This window comes from Protopterus annectens, chromosome 2.part1, assembly GCF_019279795.1.
Source record: "Protopterus annectens isolate FY-2018-M chromosome 2.part1, PAN1.0, whole genome shotgun sequence".
Lineage (NCBI taxonomy): Eukaryota > Metazoa > Chordata > Ceratodontiformes > Protopteridae > Protopterus > Protopterus annectens.
In genome coordinates, this window is record NC_056729.1 from 352,559,620 (window position 1) to 352,578,293 (window position 18,674).

Below are 18,674 nucleotides of genomic sequence, written 5' to 3' on the forward strand. Positions count from 1 at the left end.
CAGTTGTGTGGTATAAGCATTTCAGGTGAAATCCACTCTCTGCAGTTGATTTCATGTCCAGATCACCTTCATAAAGTCTACATACAGCATGACCATCCACAGCCATCATCTTTTCCACTTGCCACAGCAGAACCAGTGCTCCTATGCCCACCTTCTATAAAGCCTATCGAGTCTTATTCATAAGCCTACCGTCACCAGCACAAATAAATTGTACATAATAATAATAAATGTACTAGCCTCTCCTGTAATGTTTTGTTGTGACTGTGAGTCCTCAACTGAGCTAAATTCAGTAGAAACTAAAAATCATCAGTTCCTAAAAAAAAAACATAGCCACCAACACCTCACCCCCCCCAAGAAAAAAAAGAAGAAAATCAATCATCATTCTCCACATTATGTTCCCAGGCAGTGCCTAAAATTAGTACTTGAATGCATTACAATGTAAATAAAGTAAAGTAAAAAAATAAATGCATTGAATCAATGATGACATTTTAAACAACTGATCATTTAAGCTGCTAATTAAATGAAATGAAAACAAGCCGGCAGTAATTTAAATACTAAGCAAAAAATATCTTAGTACCCAAAGTTGTCTCATCAGGGGGTCACTGGTGTGCAACAGCAATCCCATTAAATGGTAAACAGCAATCATAAGTGCTGAACGTTGAATTTGTGTGAATAGGTTTCTGTACAATCAAGTCCAACCCATTAACACATCATTACAGCCTGCAATCCCATCATTGCTATTTATAGCATAGACACATGGTTCCTCAAAGGGAGAACATTCACAGCTAGGTCTCTTTGAAGATATTGAATACCACCAGCCCTCCTAAATCTTGAAGCCTTGCTACTAAATATATGCTGCATTCATCAAATCAGTTTCTTACCAGTCACAGGTCATAAAGGTACAATCACACAGACAAAGCTGTCCACTAAAGCAGGTTCTATTTATGTCACATACCAGGTCAAGGTCTTTGGCACGAGTAACCAGTGCACCATTTGACTTATGAATTTGCAGGATTTCCAATAAAACAGGGTCAGAGATTACCTTGCATGAAAGGCAGCAATTGCCTCTGAGTAGTCTGTATGAAACAAAATAAAGTGACAGTACTTTCAGATGATCCACATACAACAGATGCTGAAGATCTAGAATTTTCCTTTTGAGGAACCTTTATGCTTCTTCAATTGCTGCAGGAGCTTGGAAAGGTGCATACCAGCAGAGGCATTGTACTCCATTATTGGCCTGAGGAGAGAAGACTACAAGGAGATTATAACTTTTTTTATCTGGAGGCAATGCCATTGCTTATGAGATGAGCAATATGTAATGCCCTTCTTACCACTGTGGAGACATGGTGGTCAAAGGTAAGGTTGCTGTCAATCTGCGTGCCCAGGTCTCTCAATACTGAGTGCATACTTAAGGTATTACTACTGATGTAGTAGTTAGCAGGAACATCGCTCTTACCCACAGCCAGCTTTAGGCATAGGCGAACTAGGCAACCACCTAGGGTGCTGTACAGGCCAGCTTTGAAAAGGGTGCAAGTTTTATTTATCTATTTATTTATTTATTTTAATTAACATAACTTTTGATCTCTTCTCGGCACCCTGTTCAAGGGTGCCTGAACCATAGGGAGAGGGGGAGGGCAAGTGCCCTCCCACTTACAGCTGCAGATGGGCCAGGAGGCTTTAACATCACAGCATGCACAATACGAGTCTTCTCCTTTATGTGTGCATCATGACGCCAACGTGGATTTAAATATGTTCTGTAGTTCCGCGTGGATTTTAAGCCAGTAGTTCTTTTAAGAGATAAGTCCATGTTTTTGTGTGTGGCCATTTGGTTTAGAAAGAAGGTAAGTGTGTGTGTGTGTGTGTGTGTGTGTGTGTGTGTGTGTGTGTGTGTGTGTGTGTGTGTGTGTGTGTGTGTGTGTGTGTGTGTGTGTGAAAAATGGTTTCCTGCTGAATTTGCCAAGACCAGCATCTTGAATGCCTGTAACTGCAAAAAGTGGAATTTTTAAACTGGTGTTTTTTTACATGTAGCTGTGCTCCCTGCCTTTTTTCTGATTATATATAAACTTACTCAGATTGCTGCACCTCAGGGAAAGGGGTAAAATACCTATTTAAAAACGTTAAGGAGCTGTTGAGTTTCATTCACAATTCCATTGGTCATGGTTTTAAACAGTTTCCGTGGTAAACAAATAGTCTCACTCCACTAAGAAATGGCAGTGTCCACCACATGGGTTTAATTGTGTTTTGGTGTGGTAGAACTAATACTCTGCACAAAGATCCTTAGCAGCATGTAAGTGGTCAGGGTTTATTATAACCTAGATATGAGATCTGAAGAGATGGCAGGCTTCTGTTACAACTGTTCCACATTTGGCCCTCAGGACGTGTGTGCATTACATGTCTTTGTTGCTACTTTTCTTGTTTGTTTACCTCTAATGCAGCTTACAATGTTTTAGAACAAAGAACTCTTTGCATCACTTAAAATCTTGATTTGGACTTGTTATAATGTTTTTTTTTATCAGCCAACTGGTTTAGGACGCCCTAACATGAGACTTTCAATATCTTTTTTTTTTTCGTCTACTTTCTCTTCCCACCTGCTGACTTATGGAGGCCTTTCTTTGCAAGGTAATTGCAGGCTACCTGTAGGTCCCAGCTACTTTCTCTGTGTATTTATCTGTTCCTAATAAAGTTTCAGTAAAGGGGGTGCTTATTCCTTTAGTTCTACTCCCACTGAAATGGTAGTATTTATGTAACAGGCACATGATTACACACTATTGTTGCCATCTCTAGACAGGAACATTATTAAGAAATGCAATCTGAGCACAACCTAGTAGCTGTGTGATGTTCATCATATGGATCACTTGTGCAGTAGTCATAAACCTACAGAGCATTGCACCCTTCCACCTTCAGATGCCAACCCATTTTAAGCTGTTTCTTGCCGCAGTGCAGTTTGTGTCTTGCATGTAAAGCATCAACAGTCCAGCAGTTTGACTTGTTTTCCTAGGGTTGGCAAGTAAGTGCCCCATTTTGAAAATTGTTTTTTTTTTTTTTTTTTTCCTTATTGTGGTACTTGTCCTATTTTAGTTGTGGGTTAGGGTCAGATGCCTTGCATGTATTTAGAGTATAAACCAGATAAAAGAATAATAAACTGAGAAACAACTAAAAACTGGACAAACGAGTAGCGAAAGCTGCCCAAGACAGCAAGTTTAATGCAGTAAAGCGCTTTTCGTTTGCTTATTAAGCAAACTTCATCAGACACACTACATAAGTCAAGAACCATTATATACAGTGACATCACTAATTAATAAAACAATTAAAGTAATCAGAAACTCAAATAATTACATCATTAAATGTAATCATTGAATACAAAAAGTACAAAGAACCTAATTAACTCCAAGGCAACAAGTAATACAAGACCTAAGCTAAAATAACATATTGTGTGTCCCTGTAACATTCAAAGTATGCAGAAACATTACGTATAATGTATATATATTTTTACAAAGTGTATGTTGTCCACTCAAAAAATATATCATATATACATTAAAAATTATGTTGAATTATTTAAAATTATTTAAAAATATTTAAAAATAATTTGAAGATAAAATTCCTTCAACAATGCGAAAGTGAAAATGTATTGATGAGAATATGTGTATGTTAATAAAAAAGAGTTAAGAATACTATACAATAGTTTCTATAGTGGAACCAATTGGAAAATAAATAAATTTTCATACAGTTAAACTGTACCATAGGGATTGCATGAGAAAAACACATATTTCCAATTTGTGGTCCAAATAATCAATAATAGTGTTAATTTAAACATGTCAAAAATCACACTGTGTAAACCATATGGCATATATTTAGCAATAAAAGATTTACATTAAACAAAAATAACGTCATCTTGTCAGACTCAATGTTCTCAAAATACATAAAATAGAACAAGCTTCGTTCAAACCAGGTGTGTAATAAGCTCCCAACCTAATTTGACACTGTAATTCGTGCTCCAGTAATCTAAGATGGGTAGGGCCACCCCTGCTGTCATTACTGATCTGATCTATAGCTAAGAACTTGAATTGATGTGTCGGGTATTCTAAAATATGTTTGGCTAAAGCGTTCACTTCTTTTTGTTTCCGGATAGCATAAAGGTGTTCATAAATCCGTTCACGGAGCTTGCGCTCCGTTTTACCTATATAAAATGCCAAACAATTTTGACACTGAGCTAGGTAAACCAGCATGTTTGAATTACAATTAGTCCTGCATTGTAATTTAAATTCATGTCTATGTATAGTGAATCTATTAGATTCGATAATATATTTACAAAAGTTGCAGGATTGACATTTGAACATGCCCGGAGATCTAGTGTGAAATGGTTTGTATTCAAACCATGCCTTCAGGTTCTTAGCTTTCCTGTACGTGACCTGGGGTGTAGAACCCATCCTAGAAAATACCAAGGGGTCTGCTCTAAAGAGATCCCAATTTTTCTTAATTACTGACCAAAGATTACCGCTGTCCAATGTAAAAGTAGTGATGAACCTAGGAGTATTAATGTCAGTGCAAGTGACCTTGTCGGAATTAAACTCAGACAAAGATGGACCAACAGCCCTCGCCTGATCATCTTGGGTTCTAGTTTGCAGTAGGGGGACATAGGTGTTATTCATTCTTTTGAAGGCCACTTCATTAATAACTTCATTAATAATACCATAAGGGTAACCTCGACTAAGAAACATCCTTTTTAACACTAAACACTCATCATCAAAGTCATTGTCTCTGCTTACAATTCTTGCCGCTCTCACTAGCTGACCTTTAATGATGGCACGTTTCTGTGTAAAAGGGTGACAGCTAGTATAGTGCAGGAAAGTATTAGAGAACGTTGGTTTTCTGTAAATTTTAGCTATGTAACTGGCTGACATTGAGTCTTTGCTTAGCATAATATCCAGATAAGCTATGTTACTTAAGCTAAAGGATGAGGTAAATGACAGAAAATCAGTAGTGCTATTTAAATACACTAAGTAGTTTGTTGCTTCGTGCTCGTCACCTTTAAATAAAATAAAAATGTCGTCGAGGTAACGTGTATAAAAAATTAAGTGCTCCTGGAATGATGGATGATTAAACACGTACTGATGCTCCCATTGGGCCATTACCATGTTTGCCACACTTGCACCGCAAGGTGAACCCATGGCTACTCCGATGATTTGTAAGTAGAAGTTGTCCCCGAACATAAAAAAGTTGGTTTTGTGTGTTGGTTTAAATTCACCTTTCCTTAACCATTCCCATGTTCAATCCTGATTGACATCAACATGAGAATGTTCCAATAGTTTTCTTTACTTGCAAATATATTTATGCATTTTCCACATTTCTTGCCTTGTCAGCTGATCATTCACCTTATATTCTTTCTTTTTTTTTTGGCACATTCAATTGCTGCCTGATTTTTATCTTCCTCTGGTTTGATTTCCATTCCCACTCGACATTGATATGTTTCTGCTAAACAAGCCAAGGAAGTCATCTTAAAGACTTATTCTCCTCATGTTTTAAAACTTTCACTGTTTGGTTGTTGTTAGGTCAGCACATATGTATGCAGTCCTACAACTGCAGATCTATACATGTACTCAGTTTTGAAGATGCCCATGCCTCCTTCCGAACGAGGAATATATAGTCTTGGTATACAGTGATTTTTATAAATCAGTGGATGAGCATGAAGCATCATTCTTATTTTCCTGTCCATCCGATCCAACACCTTTTGTGGCAAGTCAAACACTCCAAAACTGTAAGTTAGTACAGGAAGAACAAACTGGTTTATTGCTTGGAATTTGTTCCTAGATGGCAATGCTGTTTTCAGCACAAATTTTAGTCTTCTAAAATATTCATAACTAAGTTTTATTTGCATGTGTTCATGTTTTATTGTGAATCCTTCATCAGTTCCCAAATATTTATACACTCCCTCTTGCTCAGGTTCTTTTATATCACATTCCTGTCCCAGACTGATGTTTTCTTAGTGCTGCAGTTTTCTTGCTTTAAAGGTTACTTTTGCACAGTTATCAAGACCAAACAACATTCATATATCATCTTCCATTTGAGATTGGATGGCTTTAACAGGCAGTCAAGAAATTATTTCAACAAAAACTGCAAACTGTAGATAGCTTTTCCAGAAATACAGTTATTAACAGATTTAGCAGGGTTATGCTAAGTGGTATAACTGCCCTCCCTCTTGTATGCATTACTGTTAACTGAACAGAATGCAGCATGTCAGTATGGCATTGCTTTCTGTGTTGCCAAATGCTGTAGCTATCAGCTCTCTGCTGCTTTCCCATGCCTTTGAAGTAGAGAAGGGGCACATAGTGGCATCTCTTTCCAGGAGTTTGGTAGTTTTCACTTAACCAGACATTATTCTTTTTTGCCCTTTGACTCTGTCTAGTTTTGAAGCATCTGCTGTCCTTCCACGGGAATATTAGCAGTGCCTCATCACTTTTACATGTCCATCTGCCCTGTACACTACATGTTTGTTATGGATTATCTTCTCCCTCCTGCATTATTGTACTGCTCTCTATCCAGTGCTCCATGCCAATTGCCAGGTTTGCCAGCCACCTCCTTTACCCCCCCAGAATATCTCTGGTAGGGCTGGGGCTAATGCAAAACTTAAGGGTGCCATGGGGGTCTGGCTATTTACATCCACTGAGGGTGTGTTATTTTCATGGCCTGTCCTGTTACTTTCTCCTTCCTTGGTTACTGATGGTAAATCCAAGGGGTGGGTGTGCAATGGGGTTGTGTGGCATATCACCCCACTTCTACAGCAGCTCAGTCTTATTCCCCACCCTATTCAGCCCTTCGGCCTACACCTCCTAGTGTGACATCCCAGCCTCCCACAGGGATCATCACAGATGCCCATGGAATCACCCACCCTTCCCTGCCACCACATCACAAAGACATGCATCTGGAACATTTCTCCCTGGGCCTCCGCTGAAAATTGGCACGTGACAAGTCTGACTTTCCCAGTTAACAAATGTAAAATAAAAAATAAAATAAATCAGATACCTGAGCCGATGATCAAAACTTGAGTCACCTGAGCAATAGTAAGAGCTTCACCCATTTATGCCAGCAGAGCAGCAGCTCCATCAACTAGATTAGTGCACTTCAACATTCTCTATACATATGCCCCTTTGCAGCCCCTCAGCCCACCACTCATACCTCTGAACAGTACAGATATTCGCAGAATGTCCAGATTTTTGCCTCAAATTTTTGTTCTGTTTCTCATAAAATCTGTGGTTTTCTGGTGAGTTATTGAATATTGAAGTCACTAAGTAATACTAAATAAAGGCAAACATTTGAGTTTCAGACTTTATATCCTTCAGAAATATGTAATAATATAAAACCTTTTATTCTACCAACTTTCAAAGTTTATAGGAACAATATTTAAATTGTGTATCTATTTTTAGGCCTTTGCCCCCCCCCAATTATTTCTGGCTTTGTCCAGATGTCTTATACTAAGAGGTTGAGAGGTATGCCACCACTGCCTTACAGACAGATACTGAAAACATCAATTCCTCAGTGCCTTCTTGTATACAGAGTGCAGGAAGAGGACTGAAACAGAAACACAAGATGTACTGAGCAGCTTTCATTACTTATTAAACCATTAAATGAGTAACATTTGTAAGTCTTTTTTTGTGAGTTTCTGTGATTACCATGGTGCATTCCACTCAAATAAACTAGAGATGAGGTAAATACACCATGAATGCCGCATGAGTGAGCTAGGGCCCATCTACAGTTCTTCAGCTTCTCAAATAAATCCATATTATTATTGTTTTAACTATAAACTGTCTTCCAGACACTTGCTCCCTCAGTAGCATGCCATCCCTGTTATTAAACGTGTATATATATATATATATATATATATATATATATATATATATATACATACATATACATACGTGTATATATATACATACATACGTATATATACATACATATATACATATATATATATATATATATATATATATATATATATATATATATATATATATATATATATATATATATATATATATATATATATATATATATATATATATATGTATATATATATATTTCTTAATTACGGACGTATATATGCAGTACATATAATACTGTTGTTACAACCTGTAATTGGGCAACTATTAATGGCATACATTAATCTTTCTTGCTATCTCACTTTTAGTTTCCTGTTTCGCTGTGGCGACCCCTAACCGGGATAAGCCTAAAGGAGATGATATGTGTTTGAAACCGGCACATTTGCTGCTGCTGTTCTGGGCCAAATATGTTCCCCTAAAAACTGAACCATACACAGTTGCTTACATGAAGGAAGATTAGCTACGGTCCTGTTCTGAGGTCATTTTCACTGTATCTGTTGAAATTTACTGATGTTGCTCTGTTATACGGCAACTCCAGACACATACACGCACGCACACACGCGCGCACACACACACACACACACACACACACACACACACACACACACACACACACACAGACACTTTTTCATTTCCTTTATTTTACACTCGCCAAATAGCAAAAGTGCTGCTTAGCGACTGTAGAATAAGGTTCAAACTATCTCATTGTTCACTCTCTCTCATGTATATATATATATATATATATATATATATATATATATATATATATACACACACACACACACATACACACACACACAGTGTGTTCTGCTTTCGCACACACACACATTCCGCTTTGTACGCATTCACACCTGCAAATGAACCCACTCATACACACTTTTTTACAAATTTTGGGCATACCTGCCGATGATTACTCGTGCCGTTAAAGAATACACTGCAACTCTCCAGCTTTTTGCAGAATGACGAGATTTATTGCTGCAGACTTTTGGTGTGTTCTTCAAATAATAGTCTTTTGATGTCAGGTTAGTGTAAAATATTTAATGGTCAACATTAGGAGATAATGACAGACATTTGAGTTTCCAACTTTATACCCTCCAGAAGATTAATGCTGATGCAAAACCTGTTATTCTGTCACGCTTTTAAGTTTGTAAGATAAATATTTAAAATGGGCTAAGGCTTTTTCTTGTAGTAACATAAAAATAAAAAGTAATACCCGACCTGATTTCTGTGCTTTGCAAAACATTCAGCTGATGTTTCATTGGCACCAAAAACGCACCTATAAGGTTTTTTTCAGACCGTGAAGAAACAGTCACTGATACAAGTATTCCACAACAATAACAAGTGCTCCAAAACACCGTGACCACTAACATAACTGCTGTTACCTCGGCAAAAGCAGGTATACAGCATACGTCACATTTTGGGAAGTGCCAAGCCAGGTGGAACTACTCATTGGACTGTGTTGGAGGTACGTAATGAAGGAGGAGACAAATTCCTCCAGAAATGATGCAATATACTGGATGGGGGTTGGGCTTTCCAGCCCTACACTACCAAAGGGGAAAAGTAAAGAATACTTAAACTTTTTAATGCAGTCAGGGAACTCCTCATGCCAGGGATGAATTTGTAAGGATAAAAGAAAACTCGCGTTTGAGTTTTCATGTACGGGAGAGCGGAGTGATAAAAAGCTTTACATTGACTAAGTAGAGCAAAAAGGCTGTTTTACTTGCCCAATCCAATTCAAAATCTTTTTGAAACATTTAAGGTTTCTTTTGTTTTTACACCTCTAAATAACTGCTGCCCAGCCTACAAGCACAGATGGGTTTCAAACTTCATAGGTACAAATGCTAACAGGATGACTGAGTTAGCAGAAGCACACATACATAGTCCACTTAATAAAGGTTTCTCTGTTCCTCTGAATAAAACATCTGTATACCTTTAAAGCCAGTCTTGATGAGTAGCTGGCTAGACCCAAATTTACACCAGGGTTATCATGTACACCCTGCTCATGATGGAAGGTGAGCACTATTAAATGCTTGAAAAAGATGGGAAGAATGTTTAACTTTATCTACTTAAAGGTGTGTATAGCTAGGCATCTTACGGTCTTTGTGATCGCTTGCCTAGTATGTTCTTATGCTTCTATATTACTATGCTTCTTTGTATGACCACTATAGAAAAAAGAAAGAATGATGTTGAAACAGCTTGTTCTGTGACTCTGCCTTTCTCATAGTACTGCATCAATATCTGATTATTTTGTATGTTGTTAGGACTCATCATTATTCATGATTTTGCCAGTAGTTGCAATTATTTCTTACTTATTGTTTGTAAAATCCTCAAGTAATATCTGCATAGCTGAATGAATATCCTGAAAACAAGGTACATAACAGCATATAATTATCAGAAACCCAACATGAAAGTGAGCAAAGTTGTCAGTGACATGTAGCATTCAAACGCCGTGGTCTGAAAGATATTGTTCATGCCTAGATTACTACTGATCATAGTTTACCATTGTTCCAGCAGACCACAGTGGTAAAATACACACATGCATACACATACAGACACACACACACACACACACACACACACACACACACACACACACACACACACACACGCACGCACACACACACACACGTGCACACATACACACAAAAACACAGACACAAATGCACACTCACACAGGCACACACACACACACACTCACACACACACACACACACACACACACACACACACACACACACACACACACACACACACACACACACATGCACACATTTATTTTTGTGTGAAGTGCAATGAGAGGGGTCTACCCCACACTTTCTGTCTGAAAATTTGGTAAATTTAAGGTTGACAGAGTTCATAGAAAATGGTTGTTGTTTGTCTTTCGGCTTTTCCGGTAAGGGGTCGCCACAGCGGAACTCCAGTCCGCTAATGATTGGCAGTAGATTTTTTATGAAAAGCCGAGGTGCCAGCTCAGCGCTCAACCTTCAACGAAGGCATGCCCATTTACGCATGCATGTCTTTCGAACGCTACTACCCAACCATGGGGAGGACATGCAGACTCCACACAGAAGGCATTCCCAAGCCCAGCCGAGAATCGAACGGGAGAACCTCTTGCTGTGAGCAAACACACACATACACAGACACACAGGCACGTGCACACACACACACACACACACACACACACACACACACACACACACACACACACACACACACACACACACACACACACACTCATACACACACACATACATGCACACATTTATTTTTGTGTGAAGTGCAATGAGAGGGCTCTACCCCACACTTTCTGTCTGAAAATTTGGTAAATTTAAGGTTGACAGAGTTCATAGAAAATGGTACAATAAGTTAATACCCCTTTGTCCTAGCAGGGTAGACCTCAGAAGTAGTATATTTATAGACATCGGATGTGTTAGGACAGAATCCCGGGGGGGATGCAGAGGGCTCAGTCCACACTTAAAGATATTGCAGTTAATTGTTTCATCTGTTAATTATGCTATGACAATCTGTCAGGTGGCAGTATATTTGTTAGACTGTGCACTGTATAATTACAGTTGGTAATTCAAAGGATTTTAGTGTCTTAACAGGCATTGAAACTCAGGGTAGGACTTGTGAAAATGATTGTAAAGCAGAATTCATCTACACTAATTTGGGCCACCCATTGTTACTGGCAGTTGGGCAGTGCAATCCATATGTCCCATCACCAGCATTATTGTATAGTGCAGATTGTGGGACTTAGGACAGTTTATTCAGTGCAGGACATTAAACAAAATCTTCAAATTTGGTACCAAATCTAAACACTCCTCCCACCATTGCACCTCTCTACACATGCTAAAATGGCTAGAGCTTCCCAACTACCTCGACTACCTCCAACTCACTACAGCCCACAAGTTAATCTTTAAACCTACTGCATGCCCTGCTCTAACAAATATCCTACCATCTTATACTTCTCATAGACCTCTAAGATCTGCCCAACAAAATCAACTTTCTATTTACAAACCAAAACATCCTGCTGGCTAGTCACTGTTGTCCTACTCCTTAGCAAAAAAATGGAAATCTCTTCCCCCCTTGCTAAGAATCTCTAAAAACATTGAACACTTCAAATCCCAGCTCCATTCCCATCTCTCCCATAATTGGAAATGTAATTGCTCTCTACCCCCGTAATCCTACTAAACTCACTCCTACTTGTTCTTCACTAAGTACTTCTACTCCATGCTGTTCTTTCCCAACATCTTCCCCTCACCAATTCTAACATAATTTCTAAACCTTTAATGTACATAAAGTAAATACTATGCATAAGTTTATAAGTTCATAGGTAGGTACTAGGCTATCGGCCCAAGGGCCTACGTAAGCCTACCAGCAAGGTTCCATGGCTTACGCCACCCAAGAAAGTTATTTTCCTGTGCCACTGTCGAGCAGAGACACAGAAGTGCTCCCCGGGGTGTATTTCCTATTTCCCATCCACTCATCAAGATTTTTCTTGAAGAGTGCTAATGAAGAACTTTGCTTGACATAGATGGGTAGCTTGACCTGGGTCCCAAGGTCTCTTATCACGCATTCGGTGTTAAGTAGATTGCTGCCTATGTGGTAGTTCATGGGTACAGAGATTTTACCAAAGGGGATGACACTGCACTTTTTGGCATTGAGCTTGAGGCCATGGCTCTGACACCAGGCATCTGTCTCAGTGAGGCCCTTCTGTAGGATGCCCACATCATTTGGGGGCTTAACTATGGCTCCTAGTTTGCAGTCATCTGCAAACTTCATTAGCCAGATGCTTTCTGTGTTAACCTGTACTTCAGAGAAGTAGATATCAAACAGGGGAGGTCCCAGGACGGAACCCTGTGGTACTCCACTTGTCACTGCTTTGAGGTCAGATTTGGAGTCTGCAACTTTTACAGTGTGGGTTGTCAGTGAGCCAGTTGGCAACCCATCTTGTGACGTAGGGATTTATACCTAGTTTAGTGAGTTTAACTATAATTCCAGAATGGGGGATGGTGTCGAAAGCCTTGGCGAGGTCAAGATAGGCTGTGTGAACCACCTTACCCTCATCCACTGCTTTGGTGATTGCCTCAAAGAAGTCAATCAGGTTAAGGAGGCATGATCTGCCTTTCACAAATCCGAACTGGGTGGGATCCAGAGATTGGAGGTTACCAATGTCTTTGTTTATGAGTTCCATGATGATACGTTTCATGGCCTTGCAGACCAGGCTCGTCAGGCTAATAGATCGATAGTTCCCAGGATCAATGGTGGCTCCCCCTTTGTGGAGTGGGATAACCATTGCTGTCTGCCATTCAGTGGGCACAAAACCTGATGCGAGGCTATTATTGAACATGGTGCTTAAGTGGGGAGCCAGTTCGTTCTGAAGTTCGTATAAAACGCAGCCTGGGATGTTGTCCGGTCCCATGGATGCTGTGTTTCTGGCTTTAGAGAGTGCAGCTTTTACCTGCGTAGTTGTGATTACAGGGACTCTGCATTCTTCCTGTATAGATATGGGCCCTTTAGGGGGTGAGAGGGGGGTAAAGGTAGCACTGAACCTATCTGCCAGGATGTTGGCAATATCAGTTGGTTCTTTAATTTTCATGCCTTTGTGCTGTAACTCAGAGCAGATCTGGGTGTTGCCCTCTAGATTCTTGACATAGCTATAGAATGCTTTGTAATTGTCCTTGGATTTAGTGGCAATTTTGTTTTTGTAGCTAGCTTTGGAGGATCTTATAAGGGATCTCAGCTTCTTACTGAGGGTGACCAGAGAATGATTTTACTCTCTTTTGCAACAGTTTCTTCCTTCTGTTGTACAGTTTGTTTATGGCAGGGGACCACCAGATTGGCTTCCTTTTTTTGGAGGACAGCGTCTTGGTTCTGTTTGGGATAGCACGATCCATGTACTCGTGTAAGTGCTTATAGAGTGCATTTGTGTAGGATTCAGCAGTTGTAACTATATTGTCCGTCTGCATGGGTGTCATGAAGTTCACCACTTCTGTCTTAAGAAGCATGAAGTTGGCTTTGGAGAAATTTTTTACTGTGGTTTCCTTAATGGGGGGGGGGGGATGTGGATATCAAGGGTGATAAGCTTATGGTTGGATCTGACCAACGAGGAGCTGACTTCAGGTGTGGAACTCCGGTCACTCATGTTGGTAATGATTAGGTCTAGGATATTGTTGCCCCTGGTGGGGGTGTGGATAAGTTGATCTAGGGCATTGGAGTTTATGAATTCCAGAAAGCGTTGAGCTAAGGAGTTGGTACACGAGTAGTTTTCCCAGTTAATGGTGGGGTAGTTGAAGTCGCCCATTATTAGGGTGTTTGGTTGAACCCTAATATTTTCCAGTACATCAAGAAAAGAGGAGTGGGAATCCTAGGGCATGGTGGGGGATCTGTAGCAAGCTACAATTTGGATTGCAGTTTTGCCCAGAGTTAGTTGCACTTGGATAACCTCGGATGCATTATGCTGAGCAACTAACCTGGAGGTGTGGATATCCTTAATGAATATGGACACACCTCTGCCTTTGGTGTTTCGGTCCAGGTTACATGGCCGAAAAGTGTGGTATGAGTTATAGCCTGGTAGTGCAGGGGTGCTCTCTGGAGCCTTGAACCAGGTCTCAGTCACTGCATAGATATCGATGTTCTCCATTTTAAGGAGTGCCTCGAGTGAGTGCATTTTGAGATTTAGACTTCTAGCATTGAGTAGCATTACCCTCAGTTTTTGCTTGCCTGTTCCTGTTATGGTGGTGAATTTGTTATTTGAACCCTGCCTAAAAAAGACACTATAGGGGCAGTAAGAGCCTTAGCCAGTATCCAGAATCCCAGGGGCATAACCTTCTTTTCTCTTCTCTACCTCCCTATATATGTCTTCCTTATAAATCTGTATAAAATTGACTAACAAATGAAACTATCTAAATAATGTGTGCAACCCTTTTCTACTAAACATTAACCTCTTCCTCCTCTGTATATCTCCCTATCTCTTATCTCACCTGAATCATTTTCCAATAAACAATTGTCTCTTTCTCTACTACTCAGCTGCCTCTCTCTCCTTTCTCCTCATTTTGTGTATATATTTTCTACTCTTTTCACTTTCCAATGGCCATCCTACTTACTATGTATGTATATCATGAACTATCCTCAAGTTTTCTATCTTTTTTAATGCACTGTATTTTTCCTATATCTCACTGTATCTTTTTACATTTGTTTAAAATATTATATAATGCTATGATTTATTTTTAATTTTTTTTTATTCTAATTTTGTAATTTTGGAGCTTTTCAACCCGGGCCTCCACTGAAAACAGGCTCCTTGAGCCCAGTGGACCACCCCGGTTATCAAACTGGAAATAAATAAATAAAACAAATGTAATTAAGTATAGCACAATGCTATACCTCCTGTACATGGCATTCATGACAACAAGAGTCACATGGCAGTGGGACCAGCTGCATGGTACAGTAGTATCTGCAGCTCCTAGGCACTCTGTCATCAGCGAGTCATAGCCTCTCACCTTGTTGGCAGGTAGTGGCGTAGAGTGTGGACCAACTATACCTCTAGCCACTACCACAGTGCCCTGTTTCCTCTTTCTACAGCTCAGCTATGCTGCATCACTACAGGATGTGCCATAGTACTTAAGGCATGCCATGTTGGCAACCCAGTGTCATGCAGATCAGCTGTATAATGAAATGTACTAAAGAATCACATCTGAATCGCTAAGTCATGCTTGGCACAATGTGATGCTTCAGGTTGCATTTGTTTGAGTTACGCAGTGTTTTGGGTGCTTTTCTAAACCACATTACTCCAAGAGTCAATGGGAGAGGACATTTAATAACTTAGACTGTGGGTAGGCAGTGCTCTGTACAGTAAATCTGAACCACTTAGTACAACCTGTGCTATGGTAATGGGAGTTTTCATGGGTTTAACTATTAGTCAGTAACACAATAGAAGCTGTATAATGTTTTAAGTCTTTTTATATTACGGAGAATCAAAACAAAGCATTCTGCTAAATATATATTTAAAATGAATAAGTCTGTTCTTGGAAATGCTGCAAGCAACATACTGTATACTGTCATTGCTTGTCCCAGTATATTCTTGGAAATGAATATCTGACATCTTAAAGTACTTAAACATAAATATTAGTCATGGATTCTTTCTTGGTTGTTTGATAACATGAGATATTTACAGTGCTCTTTTTGTGTGTTGCACTTAAGACCTATTGAAGATGATCTTAAGGCCAAGCACAAGAAGGAGCTGGACTCCATGAAACAAGATCACCGGAAAGAAATGCAAACCATTGTCTCTGATTTCCCCAGCTCCCAGGCCCATCTGCAAGCAAAGATTGTCTCCCTTGAAAATAAGTGAGTAAAGAAAGAAAGAAAAAAAAATCATCTGTGTCCAAAATGCATGATGTAAAAAGTAAGCTATAATTAATGCTGAATGACTGCTGGTGAACCAGAGTCTCCTCAGGATATACATTTTATTACAAAGCTAATACAGGAAGTCAGATTATTGGAAGAGCAGAAAAACAGCATATACTCTAAAGTGTAAAAGGTTCCTGTTAATATTCAAATGTATCAAAACCGTATTATACAAAGTTTGAACTGGTTTCACTGTCAGCAAGTGTTAATGCTGAAGTGATACCTATGAAGGCAAATATAGGTTCATTTTTTATCCCAGAATATTATAATTGTGCTAATAAATATCTTAGATAATCACCTGAGGGGCTTCTAAAATATTTATGTGTGAATAATAATATAATATAATATAATATAATATAATATAATATAATATAATATAATATAATATAATATAGTCAGCTTCATTTCAACCCATGCATCTGAAAAATAAGAAAACTATATTTATTTATTTTATTATATTTTGCATTTGTTTACCAGGAGAGTCTGACCGGGCAAGAAGCCCATTTTCAGGGGAGGCCTGGGGAGAAAAGCTCCACAATGATTAGTACAGCAAATAAAATATACAAAAGGTTATGTATGCTCAGAACAACATAAAGGAGCGGTTGTATGCTAACAAAGTAAAATCTACATAGGATAAACATATAACTACAAGAGTATAGCAAACCTATGGACCATAGGAAAAAAACATAATATACAGTTGTTGGCATTACATTCAGTATTATGGTTACATTCATATAGTGGATAGTACAATAAATACAGTAAGCACAATTTATTTAAGTACAGAAAAAAGAAAAGAGCTTGTGTTTGCTATAGAGTGGATAGAAACCCAAATATGGTGTAAGACCATAGGAAATACATCAGTACAGTTGCTGGGTCAGTGTTACGTACAGTTATATTGATGAGTACTTTTCCTATTTCTATAAATTTGTATGTATGTCGCTTTGAGTTTGTAGATATGAAATTTGCTTCCAGAAGATTTATTCTGTATCGTCTATGTTAATACACAATGTGATAATATTGGGCTAAGATTGTCCTCTTTGGGTGGGATTACATAGTTCTGCAGTAACACTAGGGTGGGTTTATATAGTTCTGCAGTAAGAGTAGGTGAAATTGCATTAGGTAATGGTGGGTGGTAGCGAAGGGTTGATGGTGACAGAGTACAGTTGAATACTGTTTGGTAGAGAGTACTTTATGCAGAAAGAGTATGACTGAGTTCTAATTTTTAAATAGAGTCTAATCATTCCATTATGGGTCACCCAGGTTTATCCAGGCTACCCAGGGTCAGAACAGTAACATATCCAAGACCTATTTAGATAGGACCAGCAGAGTTTTTTGAAAGTGTGTTTGTTTTCTGTTGTCCTGATTTCTAGGGGGATGGCATTCCATGTTTTTCCGATAGAAGTAGAGTAGAGGGAGTCCCCAGAGCTATTTTTGCTTTTGGTTACGTCAAGTAATGCTTTGTTGATGGATCTTAGTAGACGATTGTTAGAACAGAAATTCAGTAGGCCATGTAGTGCAGGAGTTTGTTGGGGGTTATATCAGATCTGTTGGGCTGTTGTGAGTTGGTTAAAGGTGAGCAGATTTGGTAATTCTAGCCAAGATAGTTGCTTGAGTGCTAGGCAGTGATGTGTACTATAGGTTGAGTCAGTAGCAAAATTTGCTATTTTATTGTAGCAAGTGTTTAGTTTGTTTAAGTCTGTTTTGTTTAGGTTGATGAGTATGAGGGAGGCATAGAGAAGTATGGAGACTAGATAGGTTCTTGCAATGGTAGCTTTACTGTAGTTGGTGAAGTATTTTTTACATCTCTATAGTTTTCCAAGTTTTTATGAACTTTTTTATTGTATGAGATATGCATATCAGATTTCATGTTGTTATCTATGATAACTCCTGGTAGTTTGGTGTGTGAGACAGGTGTGATAGGGGTGTTGTTAGCTGAGTATATTGTGAATGGAGGAATAGGTTCTATGGCTTTAGTGGGATGGCATACCATTAGGTTTTTTTTTAGGGTTAAGTATTAGTTGAGAGTTGGCTAACTAGGTTTCGACAGCTTCAAAGGATTCTTGTGTCAATTTCTGGAGTTCAGGGAGTGATGGGGCAGAACAGATTAGGGTAGAGTCATCCACGTACTGGACCAGAGTGGCATGCAGGGTAGATTTGTGAAGTTTATTGATAAATATGATGAAGAGGAGGGGGCAGAGGATGGATCCTTGAGGAATGCCTAAGGTTACTGGTAGCAGGGGAGATAAGGAATTTTGCCATTTTACTGCCTGTTGTCAGTTAGATAGATAGTCCTGAAACCAGGGAAGAGTGAGGTGGCTTAGATTATATTCAGAAAGTGCAGTAAGTAGTTTGCATGGGAGACCATATCAAAGGCATTGGAGAGATCTAGGAAGA

The 18,674-nt window shown here is 39.0% G+C and overlaps 1 protein-coding gene across 1 annotated transcript in view; it reads left to right on the forward strand.

Moving 5' to 3' along the window:
• Window positions 1–18,674, forward strand: part of FAM184B (family with sequence similarity 184 member B) — a 908,731-nt gene that overhangs the window by 640,570 nt on the left and 249,487 nt on the right. The window contains exon 15 of the mRNA XM_044063450.1: window positions 16,074–16,220. Coding sequence (XP_043919385.1) covers window positions 16,074–16,220 — 147 coding nt within the window. The remainder of the gene's footprint in view (window positions 1–16,073; window positions 16,221–18,674) is intronic.